This window comes from Mytilus trossulus, unplaced genomic scaffold (genome assembly GCF_036588685.1).
Source record: "Mytilus trossulus isolate FHL-02 unplaced genomic scaffold, PNRI_Mtr1.1.1.hap1 h1tg000486l__unscaffolded, whole genome shotgun sequence".
In the NCBI taxonomy this organism is placed as follows: Eukaryota; Metazoa; Mollusca; class Bivalvia; order Mytilida; family Mytilidae; genus Mytilus; species Mytilus trossulus.
Genome location: NW_026963378.1, coordinates 135,576 through 157,218, shown reverse-complemented (window position 1 = coordinate 157,218; position 21,643 = coordinate 135,576). Strand labels below are relative to the sequence as shown.

General features: G+C 33.0%; 1 protein-coding gene across 1 annotated transcript; it reads left to right on the top strand.

The window, feature by feature from the left end:
- The first annotated feature begins 446 nt into the window (after positions 1-446).
- On the top strand, positions 447-20,770 carry LOC134702466 (alpha-1,3-mannosyl-glycoprotein 2-beta-N-acetylglucosaminyltransferase-like). Its single transcript, XM_063563366.1, has 8 exons — positions 447-465; positions 6,367-6,505; positions 12,050-12,184; positions 15,557-15,647; positions 16,130-16,234; positions 16,884-16,974; positions 17,752-17,922; positions 18,386-20,770. The coding sequence occupies exons 1-8, from the start codon at positions 463-465 to the stop codon at positions 18,497-18,499; spliced, it is 849 nt and encodes a 282-aa protein (XP_063419436.1). The 5' UTR covers positions 447-462; the 3' UTR covers positions 18,500-20,770.
- The last annotated feature ends 873 nt before the right edge of the window (positions 20,771-21,643 follow it).

The window sequence follows — 21,643 nt, the reverse complement described above, 5'->3', positions numbered from 1 at the left end:
ATTTATAGCTTGCTAAACCTGCGGCTTGTATGAATGTGTTTGTAGTTCCGTTTTTTTTATTGACAACATCGGGTTGAAAAACTTAACAGACATACTCAGATAATATAAAAACTCTACATTCAAAACGGATAATATTTACCTCTAATCTTTATCATCTTTAGTTATTGATATAACATTTAGTACATCGGTTAATAATACAACTTTAAAAACGTAAATATAGTATTATGAAGACACTCGGCTTGAGACTTCGTGCAATAATAGGCTAAACATTCATTGCAGTACGCAAATTTATCATAGATACCAGGCTTAAAAAGACGTATCAGTGACGCTCGGATTAAAACCGACCGTGCGACGGCTGTATAGCAAGTCAAGGTCGTTGATAACTTCCTTTTGTTGTCGAATTTAAAAAAGAAAAAATGCTCAAATATAAAACGAATTGAAGGGTATTTAGGACAGCTAGCTATGGTAATGTATTCCTAGGGTAGAAAGGTATGGAGGACAGCTAGCTAGGGTAATGTATTCCTAGGGTAGAAGGGTACTGAGGACAGCCAGCTAGGGTAATGTATTCCTAGGGTTGAAGGGTACTGAAGACAGCTAGCTAGGGTAATGTATTCCTAGGGTTGAAGGGTATTGAGCACAGCTATCTAGGGTAATGTATTCCTAGGGTATTGACGACAGCTAGCAAAGGTAATGTATTCCTAGAGTTGAAGGGTATTGAGGACAGCTAGCTAGGGTAGTGTATTCCTAGGGTTGAAGGGTATTGAGGACAGCTGGCTAGGGTAATGTATTCCTAGGGTTGAAGGGTATTGAGGACAGCTAGCTAGGGTAATGTATTCATAGGGTAGAAGGGTACTGAGGACAGCTAGCTAGGGTAATGTATTTCTAGAGTTGAAGGGTACTGAGGACAGCTAGCTAAGGTAATCTACTCCTAGGGTTGAAGGGTATTGAAAGAGTCTCGATTGATCCATTTTTCACTTATAACATCATCTGCTGATATGACCCCTTCCTATAGAAACAATAGAAAGTGTCTTTATTGGTCCTTTCTTTACTTATTACATCACCTGCTGATATGACCCCTTCCGATAGACACCATACAAAGAGTCTCGATTGATCCATTTTTCACTTATAACATCATCTGCTGATATGACCCCTTCCTATAGACACAACAGAAAGAGTCTCTATTGATCCTTTTTTAACTTATAACATCACCTGCTGATATGACCCCTTCCTATAGACACCATAGAAAGTGTCTCTATTGATCCTTTCTTTACTTATAACATCACCTGCTGATATGACCCCTTCCTATAGACACCATAGAAAGTGTATCTATTGATCCTTTCTTTACTTATAACATCACCTGCTGATATGACCCCTTCCTATAGACAACATAGTAAGTGTATCTATTGATCCTTTCTTTACTTATAACATCACCTGCTAATATGACCCCTTCCTATAGACACCATAGAAAGTGTCTCTACTGATTCTTTCTTTACTTATAACATCACCTGCTGATATGACCTCTTCCTATAGACACCATAGAAAGTGTATCTATTGATCCTTTCTTTACTTATAACATCACCTGCTGATATGACCCCTTCCTATAGACACCTAAGAAAGTGTCTCTATTGATTAAGTGTCTATAGGAAGGGGTCATACCAGCAGGTGATATTATAAGTAAAGAAAGGATCAATAGAGACACTTTTTGTGGTGCCTTGAGGAAGGGGTCATATCAGCAGGTGATGTTATAAGTAAAGAAAGGATCAATAGAGACACGTTCTATGGTGTCTTTATCGAGGGGTCATATCAGCAGGTGATGTCATAAGTTAAGAAAGGATCGATAGAGACACTTTCTATGGTGTCTATATCGAGGGATCATATCAGCAGGTGATGTTATAAGTGAAGAAAGGATTAATTAGGCCAGAAATATGTCACAGAAAACAGTTACATAAACAAATGCTATAAATGTATCATGAATTGTAAAATAATTCTTATCAAAAGCAAGCCCAGCATGAAATTATTATTTACTATTGGTAAGGGGCGTATGACATTTGTGTCGATTTTGAAAATTTCCTTCTTTCATTTGCGCCGATTTCATTTTTTCATTGGCGCCGATTTTTTATTTGCTCCTAATTAGATTTACAGGTAAATTAATACTTGTACATGTACTATACCAGTGGTAAAATTTGGTTCTTAATGTTTTTATACGACCGCAAATTTTGAAAAAATTTTCGTCGTATATTGCTATCACGTTGGCGTCGTCGTCGTTGTCGTCGTCGTCGTCCGAATACTTTTAGTTTTCGCACTCTAACTTTAGTAAAAGTGAATAGAAATCTATGAAATTTTAACACAAGGTTTATGACCATAAAAGGAAGGCTGGTATTGATTTTGGGAGTTTTGGTCCCAACATTTTAGGAATTAGGGGCCAAAAAGGGCCCAAATAAGCATTTTCTTGGTTTTCGCACTATAACTTTAGTTTAAGTCAATAGAAATCTATGAAATTTTGACACAAGGTTTATGACCACAAAAGAAAGGTTGGGATTGATTTTGGGAGTTTTGGTTTCAACAGTTTAGGAATTAGGGGCCAAAAAAGGGCCCAAATAAGCATTATTCTTGGTTTTCGCACAATAACTTTAGTTAAAGTTTATAGAAATCAATGAAATTTAAACACAATGTTTATGACTACAAAAGAAAGGTTGGTATTGATTTTGGGAGTTTCGATCCCAACAGTTTAGGAATTAGGGGCCAAAAAGGGACCCAAATAAGCATTTTTCTTGGTTTTCGCACCATAGCGTTAGTATAAGTAAATAGAAATCTATGAAATTTAAACACAAGGTTTATGACTATAAAAGAAAGGTTGGTATTGATTTTGGGAGTTTTGGTCCCAACAGTTAAGGAAAAAGGGGCCCAAAGGGTCCAAAATTAAACTTTGTTTGATTTCATCAAAATTGAATAATTGGGGTTCTTTAATATGCCGAATCTAACTGTGTATGTAGATTCTTAATTTTTGGTCCCGTTTTCAAATTGGTCTACATTAAGGTCCAAAGGGTCCAAAATTCAACTTAGTTTGATTTTAACAAAAATTGAAACCTTGGGGTTCTTTGATATGCTGAATCTAAAAATGTACTTAGATTTTTGATTATTGGCCCAGTTTTCAAGTTGGCCCAAATCGAGGTCCAAAATTAAACATTGTTTGATTTCATCAAAAATTGAATAATTGGGGTTCTTTGATATGCCAAATCTAACTGTGTATGTAGATTCTTAATTTTTGGTCCAGTTTTAAAATTGGTCTAAATTAAAGTGCAAAGGGTCCAAAATTAAACTAAGTTTGATTTTAACAAAAATTAAATTCTTGGGCCTCTTTGATATGCTGAATCTAAACATGTACTTAGATTTTTGATTATGGGCCCAGTTTTCAAGTTGGTCCAAATCAGGATCTAAAATTATTATATTAAGTATTGTGCAATAGCAAGTCTTTTCAATTGCACAGTATTGTGCAATGGCAAGAAATATCTAATTTCACAATATTGTGAAATAGCAATTTTTTTTTTAATTAAGAGTTATCTTTCTTTGTCTAGTATAGTAAGCAAGAAATATCTGCAAGAATTTTTTAATTGGAGTTATCTTTCTTTGTCCAGAATCAACTTAAATCTTTGTTATATACAATATACAATGTATATTCACTTTTTACTACCAACTGATAAATTTAAATAATCTTTACCATTCAGTGATAACAAGCAGTTTTTTTAAAATCTTAATATTTTATGATGTATTTAAATGAGTAGTTATTGTTGCAAACTCCATTAGAATATTTTAATTGAAATTAGTTTTGGAATAAGGGAGAGGGGGATGTGATTAAAAAATTGGGTTCAATTTTTCTCATTTGAAATTTCATAAATAAAAAGAAAATTTCTTCAAACATTTTTTTGAGAGGATTAATATTCAACAGCATAGTGAATTGCTCTAAGAGAAAACAAAAATTTTAAGTTCATTTGAATACATTCATTCTGTGTCAGAAACCTATGCTTTGTCAACTATTTAATCACAATCCAAATTTAGAGCGGAATCCAGCTTGAATGTTGTGTCCATACTTGCCCCAACCGTTCAGGGTTCAACCTCTGCGGTCGTATAAAGCTACGCCCTGCGGAGCATCTGGTTCATTTATGTTTAAGATAATTTTGATTCATATTTTTTTGCAACTTCATTGTAACATGATAGACATATTGCACACCGAAACTAGCCGAGGAGACAATTCTTTAATCATCAAGGGCCATACATATCGGAAGATATTAAAGTGTCCTGAAATATAACAACATATCTTACTAATGTACTATAAAACTGTGTAAAGCCAGAGTCACCACGGATTTTATTGTCAAAACACAGATCGAGCATAAATATGTGGCAGATGTCCGAAAGACAGAGGCTAAAGAACTACTGTTACGTTCAGGGAAAATGTCTGGAGATGTATCTTGTAGGCCTTCTTCCACCTCCCCACTGTGAGCAGGGGACAACAGTTATATACATGTTATGATTGACAATTCATAGATTTATACAAGTGGCTAATGGAAGAGGTCTATAATGTTAAATGAAAAATAACATGACTTGGATGGAGAGTTCTCTCATTGGCACTCATATCACATCTTCTTATATCTTTTCACCTGTAATTTACCTGTAAAAAAAATCGGCGCAAATGAAAAAAAATATTGGCGCAAATGAAAGAAAAAATCGGCGCAAATGCAAAACGCCGTTCGTAAGAGAATTAATATTAGGATTTAAAATGAACACTTTATCATAGCATATCAATACCGGAAATCTGACTTTCATCGATAAAAAATATTTTTTTATGAGAGTTAAAAGATAAAAAAATGACTTATGTACAGTTTATCTTTTTTAAAGATTACATGGGTATAATCCTGCCTGCAGTTGTAGTTCATAGTGCATTTGCCCTGTGACTACTATTATCATGATTATAGTATTCTCAGATTTGGCGATATTCAATTCATTCTCTAGATCATTTTTATTTGGACAACAGTTGTTTAATTTGTTGGACACTTAAATTGGTAGATAAAATCATCCATGAAAACCAAAAAAAAAATGATTCCCAACAAATAAAAGTACTTTCACAGTCAATGAGTCATGACAGTAGTTAGTTTATCATGTTCACGAATCCGGGTCCGTTCGCGCCTATTCACGTTCGCACCCACTCATGTTCGCCCCCTTTCACTTTCGCACCCCACATGTTCGCGCCCAATTTTAATTGGTTTTGTCAGAGACATATAGTATATGTCTCTGGTTTTGTGTTTGATAACTTTGCAATCAAGTTTTGGCAAGTAGAATTATTAAAAGTATAATTGATTTCATTGTCTCAAAATAAAGCGAGACAGCATTTTTTAAGTGTTGAATAAATCTTAATGATGTTTTTTTAGAGCGTATTGTTAAAAATAATAATATTCCTTTCTATAATTGAAGTGGGATTCTGTCAACGTTTTATTTTGTGTTGAATAACACTTAATCATGTTTTGTTTATTGTATTGCCTATAACTTTGTTGCATTGACTTGTTTCAAAATGAAGTGAGATTCTGACTACGTTTTTTTTGTGAGTTGAATAAATTTAATCATGTTTTGGTTTATATAATAGTGTATTGCTATATTTCATTATTTCATTGTTTCAGATCAAAGGGACCAAGCTGTTATTAAAAACAATTATCTTTTGGGTTTAATTTATCATATACAATATTCAATCTTTTACTCATACCAAGCTACAAATACATTCAGTATTTACGTCAAAGCAATTAAAAACAACAATCCTGATTTTCCAAATATTCAGCTGGAATTTGAATTAAAATTGGGCGAACGTGCAGAGTGCGAACGGACCTTGGGTGCGAACGTGCGAGGTGCGAACGTGTTAGGTGCGAAAGTATATTGGGCGCGAACGGACCTGATACCCATGTTCACCAACCTCTCAACACTCAGGTTCAGAGTTCAAACGTTGCTCATGGTAGATGAGTTCCACAATATTCTTCAATGCATTAAAAAAAAAAGGGACCTTTGAAAAATTGGTTCGTTATCTTTACATTCATGTCAATTATTTGCTGTAGTATTTATACAGTTATATAGTCTATATAGCAAAATATTCAGAAAAATAACATGAACAGGAAAAAGGATTATGTATTTTTTAAATTAGTACATCTTAATTATAATTGCAAATGAAGATATTGAAGAATACCACATATACTGCAGATGTTTTTCCTATATAAATGTGAAGAAGATATGATGAAACATGCCACCTTTAGCAGCCAATCAAAGTCTTTACATTTTTTATTTGAACCAATTAAAAGTACTGTCTCATAGAACTTTGTGTCTTTTCAGCATCCAAATCTTACTGATATTAATCTACCTTCACCAAAGAAGAAGTTCAAGGGTTACTACAAAATTGCACGCCATTACAAATGGGCACTCGACCAAATATTCCACAAATTTAATTACACAGCTGTGATCATTGTTGAAGGTAAACAGCAAAATATTGGTCTAAAGAGGTCGCCATGGTGATGGAATAAGTTATCATGTATGACTCATGTATGGGTAAAGTAAAAGTAGATGTTTGTTTTCATGTTATGACCTTCCAGTTAAGTTTCATCAAACAGATTACATTTATTCAGGGCAGTTGAAGATTGAAAAAAAAATTGCAAATAGATTTCATCATCAGTTACAAACTAAAAATATATATTATTCTTTAATTTAATTATTCAAGATAAAAGGATTGCAGTCTAACTCCAATATTTTATCATAAAAATTTGAAAACCTAAAATTTGATTTGAAGAGCTCTTTCAAATGAATATTAACAAGATTGTCTTCGAATTCATAGATATTTACTTGTAGGGTGAAATTTAAACTGGAAGCATGAAAATAAGTAACATCTTAATTTTTCCCAAACATAGTAACTATGGTAACTTGTCATTTGTACCTCCATGATTCATTTATATTATCATAGTAGCCATTCTGATTTTGCAATACATATATTTTACTGTAAATTCACAAATTTTTAGCATCAAACATGATGTGAGTCAGTTAAATAACATCATTTGGTGTTTTTGAGTGAATTACTATTGCAGTTAGAACACTCAACTTACAAGTTACGAAATACAGCTACAAATTTCTTAATTTTTGCATGGAATATTCTAAAATTATCAGCTTTCATTTTAACAAATTACTGACTTGCCCTGTGTGTATTGTTACACATTAATTTTTGAGTTTACAGTATTATGACCAATCTATTCTGACAAATTTGTATGTCCATCAATTGGTGACCTCTCAATTGAGTAATTATGTATTTATTTCCAGCAACCTGACCTTAGTGATTTAAAACTTGCTTGGCCACAGAAGAAGTTCAAAGGCTACTTCAAAATTGCCCGACATTATAAATGGGCACTCGATCAAATTTTCTTCACTTTTAATTATACGGCAGTTATAATCGTAGAAGGTAAACTAACATTGCTAGAAATTCTTATACTTTTAATCAATTATCTAGAGTTATCTTTCCTTTCACATTATCTTTCTGGCTTTTTTGGCTTGAACGTCAGATTTATTTTTAGCTTGGTTGCATATGAATTTCCCAAACATTTGTAGAGCAAGTGCATAGCTAAAGTCACATGTCTAAGAATATGGATTGGCAGGGGGTGGGGGTTCAACACTTATACTGTAAATTCTCCTCAAAATGATTATTCTACTAAATTTTTCATGTGATTTGGTGATTTCTTTTTTTTGGTAAATTGTTCACTTATGTAATAGGAAATGTATTACCTAATTCTGTTATTTCTCACAGTTTTATGCCCCACCTCCAATAGAAGAAGGGCATTATGTTTTCTGGTCTGCGTCCATTCATCTGTTCATTCGTTCATCTGTCCCACTTCAGGTTAAAGTTTTTGGTCAAGGTAGTTTTTGATGAAGTTGAAGTCCAACAACTTGAAACTGAGTACATATGGGTTCTCGGTGATATGATCTTTCTAATTTTAATGCCACATAAGAGTTTTTATACCAATTTTACAGTCCACTGAACATAAAAAATGAAAGTGCGAGTGGAGCATCCGTGTACTGGGGACACATTCTTGTTCTTTATACTTTTGTGATCCATTATTCTCCATTCTTTATATTTTTCTCATTTTTCCTTGATTTAATATTTTTCATACCATTATTCTCTTTTCATCATGAATTGTAATTGGTTTATTTTCATAGTGTCATCATGAATTGTAATTGGTTTATTTTCATAGTGTCATCATTCCTCATGTCTGTCATCATGAATTGTAATTGGTTTATTTTCATAGTGTCATCATTCCTCATGTCTGTCATCATGAATTGTAATTGGTTTATTTTCATAGTGTCATCTTTACTCATGTCTGTCATCATGAATTGTAATTGGTTTATTTTCATAGTGTCATCATTCCTCATGTCTGTCATCATGAATTGTAATTGGTTTATTTTCATAGTGTCATCATTCCTCATGTCTGTCATCATGAATTGTAATTGGTTTATTTTCATAGTGTCATCATTCCTCATGTCTGTCATCATGAATTGTAATTGGTTTATTTTCATAGTGTCATCATTCCTCATGTCTGTCATCATGAATTGTAATTGGTTTATTTTCATAGTGTCATCATTCCTCATGTCTGTCATCATGAATTGTAATTGGTTTATTTTCATAGTGTCATCTTTACTCATGTCTGTCATCATGAATTGTAATTGGTTTATTTTCATAGTGTCATCATTCCTCATGTCTGTCATCATGAATTGTAATTGGTTTATTTTCATAGTGTCATCATTCCTCATGTCTGTCATCATGAATTGTAATTGGTTTATTTTCATAGTGTCATCATTCCTCATGTCTGTCATCATGAATTGTAATTGGTTTATTTTCATAGTGTCATCATTCCTCATGTCTGTCATCATGAATTGTAATTGGTTTATTTTCATAGTGTCATCATTCCTCATGTCTGTCATCATGAATTGTAATTGGTTTATTTTCATAGTGTCATCTTTACTCATGTCTGTCATCATGAATTGTAATTGGTTTATTTTCATAGTGTCATCATTCCTCATGTCTGTCATCATGAATTGTAATTGGTTTATTTTCATAGTGTCATCATTCCTCATGTCTGTCATCATGAATTGTAATTGGTTTATTTTCATAGTGTCATCTTTACTCATGTCTGTCATCATGAATTGTAATTGGTTTATTTTCATAGTGTCATCTTTACTCATGTCTGTCATCATGAATTGTAATTGGTTTATTTTCATAGTGTCATCTTTACTCATGTCTGTCATCATGAATTGTAATTGGTTTATTTTCATAGTGTCATCTTTACTCATGTCTGTCATCATGAATTGTAATTGGTTTATTTTCATAGTGTCATCTTTACATATGTCTGTCATCATGAATTGTAATTGGTTTATTTTCATAGTGTCATCATTCCTCATGTCTGTCATCATGAATTGTAATTGGTTTATTTTCATAGTGTCATCTTTACTCATGTCTGTCATCATGAATTGTAATTGGTTTATTTTCATAGTGTCATCTTTACTTTGGTTGGTTGGTTTGACACAATTTGAAAAGAAGGAGACATTTCCCAACAACACAAAAAACAGGGTCCAGGTCAAATATATTTGAATTCACATAGGATGATATGTAATTTTATTAAGAGCTTAGCAGAGTGATATAGACAGTTGGACTACCTCTAAGTTGTTGTTAATAGAACTAATTTGTAACTCAGAAACAAATTATATCCGATATAGAGAGAAGGTTGGGTGCCAGCCATTATATTTATCAATGTCACATTTTTTATGTACAATTTATATCAAGAATGGAAACACAGAATGTGTCAAAGAGACTAACCAAATAGTAGAAAACAAGTCATGGCCAACAAAGGATCTTCAACACAGGCAGAGTGAAAATTCCAAATCTAAAGGCGGGCTTTAGCTGGCACCTAAACAGTAATATATGGAATAAACAAAACCCAGCAGTGCACATAATAAAACTCAGTTTATAGAGGTCTGAGTCTGAGTCAGGAGCCAAAATTTAGTGATATTTTTGCCTCTGTACAATATATATCTTTTTTGTTCTCTATTTATTGTTTTGTACAAAGTCAGGCTGTTGGTTTTGTCAATTGAATTTTTATTTCATATTGTTTAATGTGACATTTCATTGCTCATATAGCTTAGCAAACATGTGTTTTAATCATTGTTAAAGGCCTATAGTGTATTGAAGAACCTTTTACATCTATGTATTTTAGTTTATGAGGATAGTCCAGTCTAACTTGCAATCATACTGCATCTTCTTGTCTAGAAGGAAGGAAATTCAAAATCATCATTTTATTACAATAATTTTGTACAAATTGTAAATTGTAATTTGTACAAGCACTTTTTGTACAAATTACAATTTGTTTAAAGTTAAAATACAAATTATAAAAAGGGCCCAAAACAAGTATTTTTCTAGTTTCTGGATAAAAACTTGTATATAAGTATTTCAATTGCTCTGAAATTGGACCACACTGTGTAATACCACAAGTAGAAAGTTTGGATTCATTTTATTGGTTATGGGGCAGAAGTTTAGGAATTAAGGGCAAAAAAAGGGGCAAAAAAACAAGCATTTTTCTAGTTTCCAGACCATAACTTGTGTGTAATTGTATGGATCTCTCTGAAATTGTACCACAATGTTACGTATAACAAAGGAGAGGTTGGGATTGATTTTTGGGTTAATTGCCCAAAATATTTAGGAATAAGGAGCCAAAAAGAAGCATGTTTTTAGTTTCCAGAATAACTTACAATAACTTGTCTTTGATTGTATGGATCTCTCTGAAATTGTACTTCAAGGTTCCATACTATAAAGGAAATGATGGGATTGAGTTTTAAAGTTTTTGCTCAAAAGGGGGGGGGGGGGTTCAATAAGTTTGGTTTTTGATTTTTGAAAAGTTCCAAGAAAAAATCTTCAATTGCACAATATTGCATGTGTAGTGCAATCCATTTGTTAGATCTCTGACCACATTTATTTTGTGACATAAACCTATATTATGTCAAAAATTTGATCACAATCCAAATTCAGACAGTATCAAGCTTGAACATTGTGACCAAATTTGCCCCGACTGTTCAGGGTTAAACCAATGTGGTCGTATCAGGCTGCACTCAGCAAAGCATTTTATAAGCAAATATTTCTGTAATCCACACCTACTTGTTTCCAGACAATAACTTTTGTTTAAGTGTATGGATCTCTTTAAAATTGTACTTCAAGATTCCATACCTGAAAAGAAAGGCTTGGATTTAGTTTGGGGGGTATTCACTCTATAAAAGGGGGGGGGGAGGATTTTTTTTCCAATTTTCTTGGGGTTCATATATTTTTTTCAATTTTTCAAAATTTATAATTTTTATGCCCCATTTGTGGCCATTATGTTTACTGGTCCGTTCGTCTGTTCAGTAGTCCATCCGTCCATTTGTTTGTTAGTCTGTCTGTTCGTCCGTTTGTCTGTCCCGATTCAGGTTAATGTTTTAAGTTAAGAAAGATTTTGATAAGTTAAAGTCCAATCAACTTGAAAGTTAGTAAACTAGTTCCCTATAATATGATCTTTCTAATTTTAATGCCAAATTAGAGATTTTATTCCTTTCCACTGAACATATAAAATGATAGTGCGGATGGGGCATTCATGTACTTGGGACACATTCTTGTTTGAAAAATTTCAAGAAGAAATCTTCAATGGCACAGTATTTTGCAATCAATTTTTAATTTTAAGGTCTTTGATCACAATCAAAATATAGACATTATCAAGCTCAAACATTGTGTCCAAACTTCTCCCAACTGTTAAACCTCTGCAGTCTTATCAGGCTGTTCTCGGCGAAACATTTTATTTTGGTCACTAATGATGTCAATAATTTGAATCTACATTTATACAATTTTGCCCTGAAGTGCAATATGAAAGAATATTGCACACTCTCATTAATTTTTCATTGCATTCTGTGAGAAATGTTATGTTGCTATATAAATGATATATCACTACGGTTTATTTTTCAGATGATCTTGAATATTCACCTGATTTCTTCGACTACTTTTCTGCCACCTACCCAATACTAAAGGCAGATCCTACTCTATGGTGTGTGTCAGCCTGGAATGATAATGGTAAAATTGGCATGGTATCTGATGATCCAGGTAAATATACAAAAGTGGCATGGTATCTGATGATCCAGGTAAATATACAAAAGTGGCATGGTATCTGATGATCCAGGTAAATATACAAAAGTGGCATGGTATCTGATGATCCAGGTAAATATACAAAAGTGGCATGGTATTTACTGCTCATTGGTCATTTCAATTCTCAGTTTTATCTACTAAAGTGGCATAGTATCTGATGATAAACAGGTAAATAAATTTTATCATACATAATACATGATAATGACCATATCAATGATATTTCATGTCAACACAGGAACGCTGACTGCTGGGCTTATGATTGTACTTGTGGCAGAAACCTTCACCTGCTATTTAATATCAGAAAATACTGTAAGGTTTTGCTGAGTAGTTTTCTCACGTTTCTTTAACAAAAGATTCATCAGTGATGCTCTAAACCCAACAAAATAGACCAAATTAGTTATGGATGTTTTGTGTAATTCAACATAATCTATACCTTGGGAACAAGATCCCTTGCATTACAAACAAGGCAAAATTTTGTTGACAGTTGATTTATAATGATGACCATATCAATGATAGAACACAGAATTGCTGACTACAGGACAGGTGATACCCTGATGGGCAGGTGATACCCTGATGGCAAGGCCGTAACTACCCTTGAGGCAAGTGAGGCAATTGCCTCACTAAAATTTCGACACTGATTATTTTTTTTTTATACATATATATATAAATATAATAGTCATTTGTTGTTCTGTCTCAACCTTAATTTCTATAACTTGTCATTCCTTTTTAACTATTCTTCCTGGATATAACTCAGCATCTCAACGGGTGATGTTTCTCGATTACATTAACCTATAGTAACGATAATCATCATGGATCTCTGGTTAAAAACAGGCTGTTGCAGAAAAGGGAAAAGCGACACTGAAGGTAAAGATCGAAGGAATTAACTATATTTTTGGGAACAGAGTCTGAGTATTGCAAATAAATTCTTCATTAGAACAATCCAAAAAAGATAAGTACTGGGCTTTGCAAGGGGGCAGTTCTGTCTGCGTATTCATTTCTCCGTTTCACGAACTGTAATCTTTCTCTGTACAGATAAATAAAATATAAATAATATAAAACATGCATTGATTAGTTTTTGTCCATGTTTCTTTAACCTTAAAAATTGAAAGTATATCCCATATTCCAATTTGATATTATTGAGGAATGGTAGAACCTTTAACACAGGGTTTTGTCTTTATTTATTCGGGACTACGGAATTTCCTTTTCTTATTTTCGGGGTTTCGGAATCGGACACCCCTAACCCCTAAATTTATAGATTCTGGAACTAAAATACCACCGACTATTTCCAGAAATAATTTGAAATTACGGACCTACATGTAAACGTCAAAAACTCCATTCAAATTCCCCTGTACCCATATCAATATACTTACTTTATAGATAGAATCATATACATGTATCTTATCTCATTCTATCCCTAGTTTGTCTTCTCTATGTCAGAATACAAGCCAGTTTAATATTTTGTAAATGCGACTGTATGATGGTGCTTACAGGAAAGTTTAATTCCCTTTTTCAAACAAAACTGTTACTATCGATGCTGCTACCGAATTGCTGATGGAGAAGGAATTGGAAGAAGACATTGATCATTGTGTTGATGATAATGTGCTACCTTTAGAACCACAGAATGCCCTGACCAAAACGACTATAAACTTGGAAAAGATCATGCATGAGTGGCGAGAGATTGTGCGGTCTTTAAATGCTCCATGTTCATCACGATAAGGATATCAGCAGACCAAATTATGATTCTGAAACAATTTAACTGAACCGGCCATAGAAACAAGAGGCTCTCAAGAGCCTGAATCGCTCACCTTAATTCTTTTGGTGAAATCTCTCATCAATGATTATTTTGGCTTTTCAATTTATTTAAATGTTCTTTGGATCGTCCTGTTTTCTTCAAAAGCAAAAAAAAAATCATTTTCTCCTATGTTCTATTTTAGCCATTGGAGCTATATTTCTTTACATACAAGGAAATAAAATATAAAATTTATACTAGATACTCTGAAACTCATTTAGCCTAAGTTTGGCTGAAATTGATACAGCAGTTTCAAAGGAGAAGATTTTTTAAAGTAAGTCAACATGATGAACATATTGTGAAAAAAGTCTTTAAAGGGCAATAATTCCTTAAGGGGTCAATTGACAATTTTGGTCAAATTGACTTATTTGTAGATCTTACTTTGCTGAACATTATTGCTGTTTACAGTTTATCTCTATCTATAATAATATTCAAGATAATAACCAATAACAGCAAAATTTCCTTAAAATTATCAATTTAGGGGCAGCAACCCAACAACATAATGTCTGATTCATCTGAAAATTTCAGGGCAGATAGATCTTGACCTGATAAACAGTATTACCCATTGTCAGATTTGCTCTAAATGCTATGGTTTTTGAGTTATAAGCCAAAAACTGCATTTGACCCCTATGTTCTATTTTTAGCAATGGCGACCATGTCTGTTGATAGATCAAAACTTCGGATACAATTTATAAACTAGATACCCTAAGGAACATTCAGTTATAGTTTGGAAGTATTTGGCCTAGTAGTTTCAGAGGAGAAGATTCTTGAAATAGTTTACGACGACGGACGACGACGGACGCCAAGTGATGGCATAAGCTCACTGCCTTTCGGGCCAGGTGAGCTAAAAATTGGAAAACTCTACTGAATTGATGTTTGTTTTATGTTCTGGCAGCAGACTCAAATTGATTTTTGGCTGATGATTATCTTACATATAAATTTAAATAAAGTTGTTAAAAATTTGATGTTAGTAAAAGTCTTAAAATATGAAAAATTTGTATGAAAAGTGTCCAAATTCAAAACATTATCAAACTCTCTAAAAGTGCCTAGAATGCATGATTTTGCACCATTCATTTCATACCCTCAAAAAAAAATTTCGCCTCGCTTCGCTCGGCTCAATTATTTTGCCTCATTAAAATAAGAGGCCTAGTTACGGCCTTGGATGGACAGGTGATACCCTGATGGACAGGTGATATCCTGATGGACCGGTCATACCCTGATGGACAGGTCATACCCTGATGGACAGGTCATACCCTGATGGACAGGTCATACCCTGATGGACAGGTCATACCCTGATGGACAGGTCATACCCTGATGGACCGGTGATACATTGATGGACAGGTGATACCCTGATGGACAGGTGATACCCTGATGGACAGGTGATATCCTGATGGAGGAAATCTCTACCAACAATGACATAGTGGTTGTAAATAAACTGAGTAGTTGTGGATATTAAATTGGAACACACTTGTCCTTCACTATATATTGCCGGCTTAGTACAAACAAAGGGACATAATCTCAAGACTGAATTTTTATTTCAGAATTACTGTACAGATCAGACTTTTTTCCTGGATTGGGATGGATGTTAGAAAAACATGTCTGGCTTGAACTTAGTCCAAAATGGCCAGATTCGTAAGTATTTGTGTATTATAGAGTTTTGGTATCATTGAATGCAATAATATATGGGGCACTGGGGTAACATAAAAGCCGAGTTTACAGATTAAAAACAATATTGATGATCTTTAAGCAGTTTATTCCTATTGAGGTTACCTATCCAATTTATTCATGGCATTTCTTATGCAAACAAATGGGTTAGATATAGGAAGATGTGGTGTGAGTGCCAATGAGACAACTCTCCATCCAAATAACAATTTTAAAAAAAGTAAACCATTATAGGTCAATGTACGGCCTTCAACACAGAGCCTTGGCTCACACCGAAAAACAAGCTATAAAGGGCCCCAAAATTACTAGTGTAAAACCATTCAAACTGGAAAACCAACGGTCTATATAAGTTTTTATCTATGAATTATGATAGACTAGTATCTTTCTTTTTAAGCATAAAGAATTTGCTGACATCACAATTGATTCCTAGTAAAGATTTGTTTTGATTTCAGATTTTGGGATGACTGGATGAGACATCCAGACCAAAGGAAAAAAAGAGTTTGTATACGACCAGAGATTTGTAGGACAAGCACCTTTGGTAAAAAGGGGGTTAGCAAGTAGGTATTATAAAGGACATGGTTCAATTCTGGTCAAATATTGCCATGAATTTCAAATTGATTGTTAAACATTAAAAAAGGTTATAATTTTTTCATAAATTTATCTCTTTCAAAAGCATAAAAGGCTGCAACCAACGATAAAAAAATGACCCTAAACAGGAATATTATCTGGTTCAAGAGTTGTGACCAAATAAACAATTCTAAGGTTTTTTAAGTTTTTGGTGAAATCAAGACCCAAACTGTGTTCCAATACAAATAATACCTAATTGAATGGTCATGAAAATTGAGAAAGGAAACAAACAAACTGTGTTCTGATACAAATTATACCTTATTGAATGGTCATTAAAATTGAGAAAGGAAACAAACAACCCGACCATACAACAGAAAACAGCTGTAGGGCCACCAATTGTCTTCAACACTTCATTTTTGATCTTTTATATGTCAAAAACTAGTTTTTTTTTTTTTTTATTGTATATGGTTGTCAGTAACATTCCAGTGATTTGTGGGAGTTGTGTGCTTTACCCTAGGTATATCTAACTTGTAAGGGGAGATAATTTGTTGTTTATAAGAATTATGTCCCTTTATCTACCTCCTCAGTAATATTTTAATCCTTAAATGTTATAACTTTTTGTTTTTTATTTGTTTTCAGGGGATTATTTTTTGACAAACATTTAAAATTTATAAAGCTTAATGAGAAGCCAATAGACTTTACCAAGAAAGATTTAACCTATTTAATACAAGTAAGTATATTAACGATAGGATGTATAATGTGTTACTAACTGATATTGAATATCTCTTTGAATTATAAATTATTTTCAGATAGTAAAGAGAATGAAAACAGGGAATCGTTCAAAGAGACACCAACTTGACCAAAGAGCACAACACAGCCTAAGACCAGTGAGAAAATCCCCAACACAGTGGCAACTTCAGCTGCTCTCTAAACAGTAAATGATACTTGTTCAGTGAAATGGACACCCATACTAAATCAACACTAAACATATAAATGACAATTCTAACAAAGGATATTGCTGACGTTGGTTTTGTTGTAAACTCTGGGGTATGGAAATGCTATGCCCAACTCTTCTGACTGAACAAATATATCTATCCCTTCCTTACCCTTGCATGTATGTTAGAGTGGTAAAAATTTCTTGCACAATAAGCAAGTGGCAATTGTTTACTTGCATTTTCTACATGTGATTATGTTATAGGCGCTTTTTGATTGGATGCAGCCAGTTACAACTGAAACCAATGAAAATCATTACCTTGTGTCTCCTAAATTCTTTCTCAATCGGCCAAGGGTAGAGTGGAGGGAAGCAGATTGTAACCCTTGGCTAGCGAAGATGTTAAGATCCCAGTTTCATAGACAATATCTGAAATGCATGGTCTGATAACCTGTTGTGCATGAGATTTGGGTTACTAGAACAAATTTTGGACTTTTAAGTACTGTGCTAAGAATCTTTGCCTTGATGTCAGATGTCAAACTTTTTAATTGAATAACAATATTGATATTTTTACAGGAAAATTATGATCCAACATTCCACCAAACAGTTTATGGCACACCGTTAGCTTCTGTGACAGATGTGGTAGCATTGAGGAAGAAGACACTTCCTGCTTTACGAGTTCAGTACTCAACAAAAGAAGAATTTAAGTCGGCAGCTAAAACATTAAAAATAATGGAAGATTTTAAGGTATGTAATGCAGATATTACAACAGTTCTGAATGTGTGTATTTGTTTACAAATTAAATCGTTTATGTTGTTTAATAGTTTTCTGGCTTTACCTTCAATAGGAACACTCAGACTCAAACTTAAATCTTCCTATATCTATTAAACGTTTGATGTGTAAATACCTACAAATTTCAAAAAGTGCTAAATGACAAAAAAGACCTATATGCAATGATCAAATTCATAAAAGACGAGGAACAACATTTTTTTTTATTATTATTTTTGGTTATAGCCTAGATATGAATAAGCTGTTCATATAAATATGGTATGAGAGGTTCATATTCAAATATTAATGACAAGATAAAGAAACCAAGAATATCATACCTTCCTTTGGAAACAATTCAGGAGTGTTGCTTTTATTAAAATATGAATTAGTTCTTTGAACAAAGTATTGAAAGGGATAATATTTTGTTTTCTCTTTATTTCAGGCTGGCGTACCTAGAGTTGCTTACCACGGTGTTGTTAGCTTTATGCGTTCCGGTCAAAGAATTTATTTAGCCCCTCCGGAAGGGTGGAAAGGTTATGACACATCCTGGACGTGACAACTGCTGAACTTAGTCATTTATGTACAATTGTGTGCGTCTACCATAAACAGTGATTGAAAGAGTTATTTTAGTTACATACACGTAGTTTTGTTTTTGAGCCTGATTGGTAAACCTACCTATTTTTAGTTGTTAGGAGAACCACCATTTTCAGGCCACAGCTGCCATGTCTATTACATGAAGTTCTGTACTCCGTGTGTAGTATCTTTTTCATTGTCTGTTATGTACAATGAACTAGGAATCCATGATTTGAAATAAAGCTATGGTAAAATTTAGGCAGTAAGTGTTACCCTGTTGGGTAGTTGGAGATGGCAAAGTTTGCATCCGTATAAATGTTTATTTATTTTATCAGGAACCAATTTTCATTTCTAATGTTATCTGATTACTATATATATATATATATGCAGCTCACTAGTAAATATATATTTGTCTTATTCACCCTTTTCCATTTTATAATCAGTATAGTTAAGATGTGACATGAATTCATTTATATTCTTGGATTGAGTCAATGCAGTATTAGTATTAGTAGCTCTACAGACTAGTTAGTATGCTGTTCGTTTTATACCGGTAAATACAGAACAAAGACTGAACATATTTACTGCATAAGAATTGTATGAAGTGGTCTTAAATCAGTCCAATGGATGTTACTGAATTTTTACTGAATTACAGAAGAAGGCATAATATTTTTTACATGGTCATTAAAGTTAAGTTAAGTAATGCCACTAAATTTTATTGTTTTATTTGAAGTGAGTTGAACTCTTTACAAGAAGGCATTCTAACTTTGATGATCAGGGTAACCACAAATTTAAATGTACAAATAAGGTTTTAATTGAAATAGCGTTTGTAAGAGGAATTTGGCAAACTGCAACATCAAACATCATAGAACATAAAAGCATGTGTCTCAATCCACTAACATTAGTATCCAAGAATATAAATAAATTCATGCTATCTTATTATCTGCACTATATTTTTTGCACTTCAGCTAATGATTATTTTTGCAATCCACCAGTCCATTGTAATAATTGGTTTGTAGTTCATTCCCTTTAATTAACACAAACTTTTATATTTAATATTTATGTTTGGAAGTAAAACAGTTGTTATTGTATGAGTGAATTGTTATGTTTGTTTTCTTTATGATTTGTTGTAATAATGATATATCTGTATCGTATAGATTGGATCTTGTTAGTGATAAGTTATTGTATGAAGCTACTTGAGTGATCTGAGCTTTCTGAGTGAGAGTATGAGAATGTATGTAATCATGAGTCATTTCTGTTGCCTTGGGAAGCAGCAATAAACAGATTTTCATTTAGAATGTTTCTTAACTACCCCCTCAATGATATTGTTGCTGAGAAATACCATCAATAATCTATAATTCCATCACAACTAGAAAGTGGCAATGTTATTTTATTATGTTATCTGTCAATCTGTGATTGAAAATTTTTGTAAAGAAATCCAAGGAATTTTTTATGCTACAATTAATCTTGTATTGTTTAATTATGTACTTGAAATTTTTTAACAATTAGCGGTTGTATCCTTACTATTATGAAAAAAGTGAACAGATAGAAATTACTGTAACTGACATTAACATCAGGTTGCAAGAATGTTTTTGAAATTAGATATTTTTTCTAATAATGATTCACCCCCAAAAAATGTCCTGTTTTATTCATTCATACATAAAAGTCACATGCACCTTTTCATTTCATACAAACATTAAACTGTGTCTTGCCACCGAGTTAATGACATAAACAGTACCACCATTTCTGCACCTGTAACACATTGCTATCATTAATGTCTCTTCAGGGCCAAAATATGGTTAAATCCAAAACAAGACCAAAAATATAGTCAAAGTCAGGTAACAAATCAGAGAATCAAAGCTTTGCATTGGGGAAATATTTTGTAATAATTTCCAAAATTATGTAACAGCAATTCTTACAACACTAAATCCATATTTTGATGTAGTTATCTAAGTTCTGGGTTAGAGGTATCATTACTGGTATTAACAGTATAAAGTCTTCTGAGGTAGATACTTGTTAGTATGAATAGAATGTTACTTTAGTTAAAACTCAACAATGACATATGTTTTAATTGTTGATGGAAATCTACACATTGTTTTCCTGATAACTTACCTATAACATTCCCAATTGTATGTACATATGTCTCTCTGTGATCATCATGTGATTGTCATGTGATCGTCATGTGGCAACAAGAAAGTCTCAATGTGATTTTACTGACTAGGTATATCTTATCAGAAATGTAATAAATTTTCAATTCAACTATAAACATCACCATGACATCTGAGACTACTATAACACAGAGATTGGTCACTACCGATTTGTCGTGTAGTGTGAGTCTCCACCTTTTCAGCTACGTTAATATAACGTAGTTTCGTATTCAATCGTAGTTTCGTATTTATCAGTAGCAGACGACAAATTTCATCACCTAATCACCGAGACTACTAATTGTCTATTTCAGTATCGGATATAATTAAAAATAAATCATAAAAAAAAATGAATTAAAGGGAAAAAGAAAATAAATTATTAATATTTTCGTTTAACTATTCATATCTAGATATTTTTAATCAGTTTATAGTTCATTAATAAATTTTAATTATGCGGCGAAAATGCAAATGTGATTAATCTTATCCATCTTAAAGTTTGGTACATTGTTTTGCTACAGGTCCGTTAATTGTATCTAATAAACAAGTATTTTACCTGTAAAGACACTCACAGGTAGTCTCAATAGCATGGGAGGTGAATTTGTTTCACAGCTGGGTGCCCTCAAGATACACGAGGCTCCGTTAATTGCAATAAACTTGTATACTTGTACAAGGTATTTTTACAGCTCACTACGAGTACCCATGTTACATATTTATTGCAGTAAACCTTGTCAATTACCATCGTTGCACTGGAGGTAGGATTCAGGAGGGTATAAATGGGGTTTTATAATATTCAAAAAACATGTAGAGAATGGAGAAAAATGGACCGTCAAATAAAGAATAGAGACTAGAAACTAACTCGGTGTTACAATTTAAAGAATAGAGAATAATTACACAGAAATAATCAAATCAAATATTTTATTATAGTAAATAAAGAAACCCCACCAAGAACCTCATTTAGATTATCCTACGTAAATTTTATTTTTGAA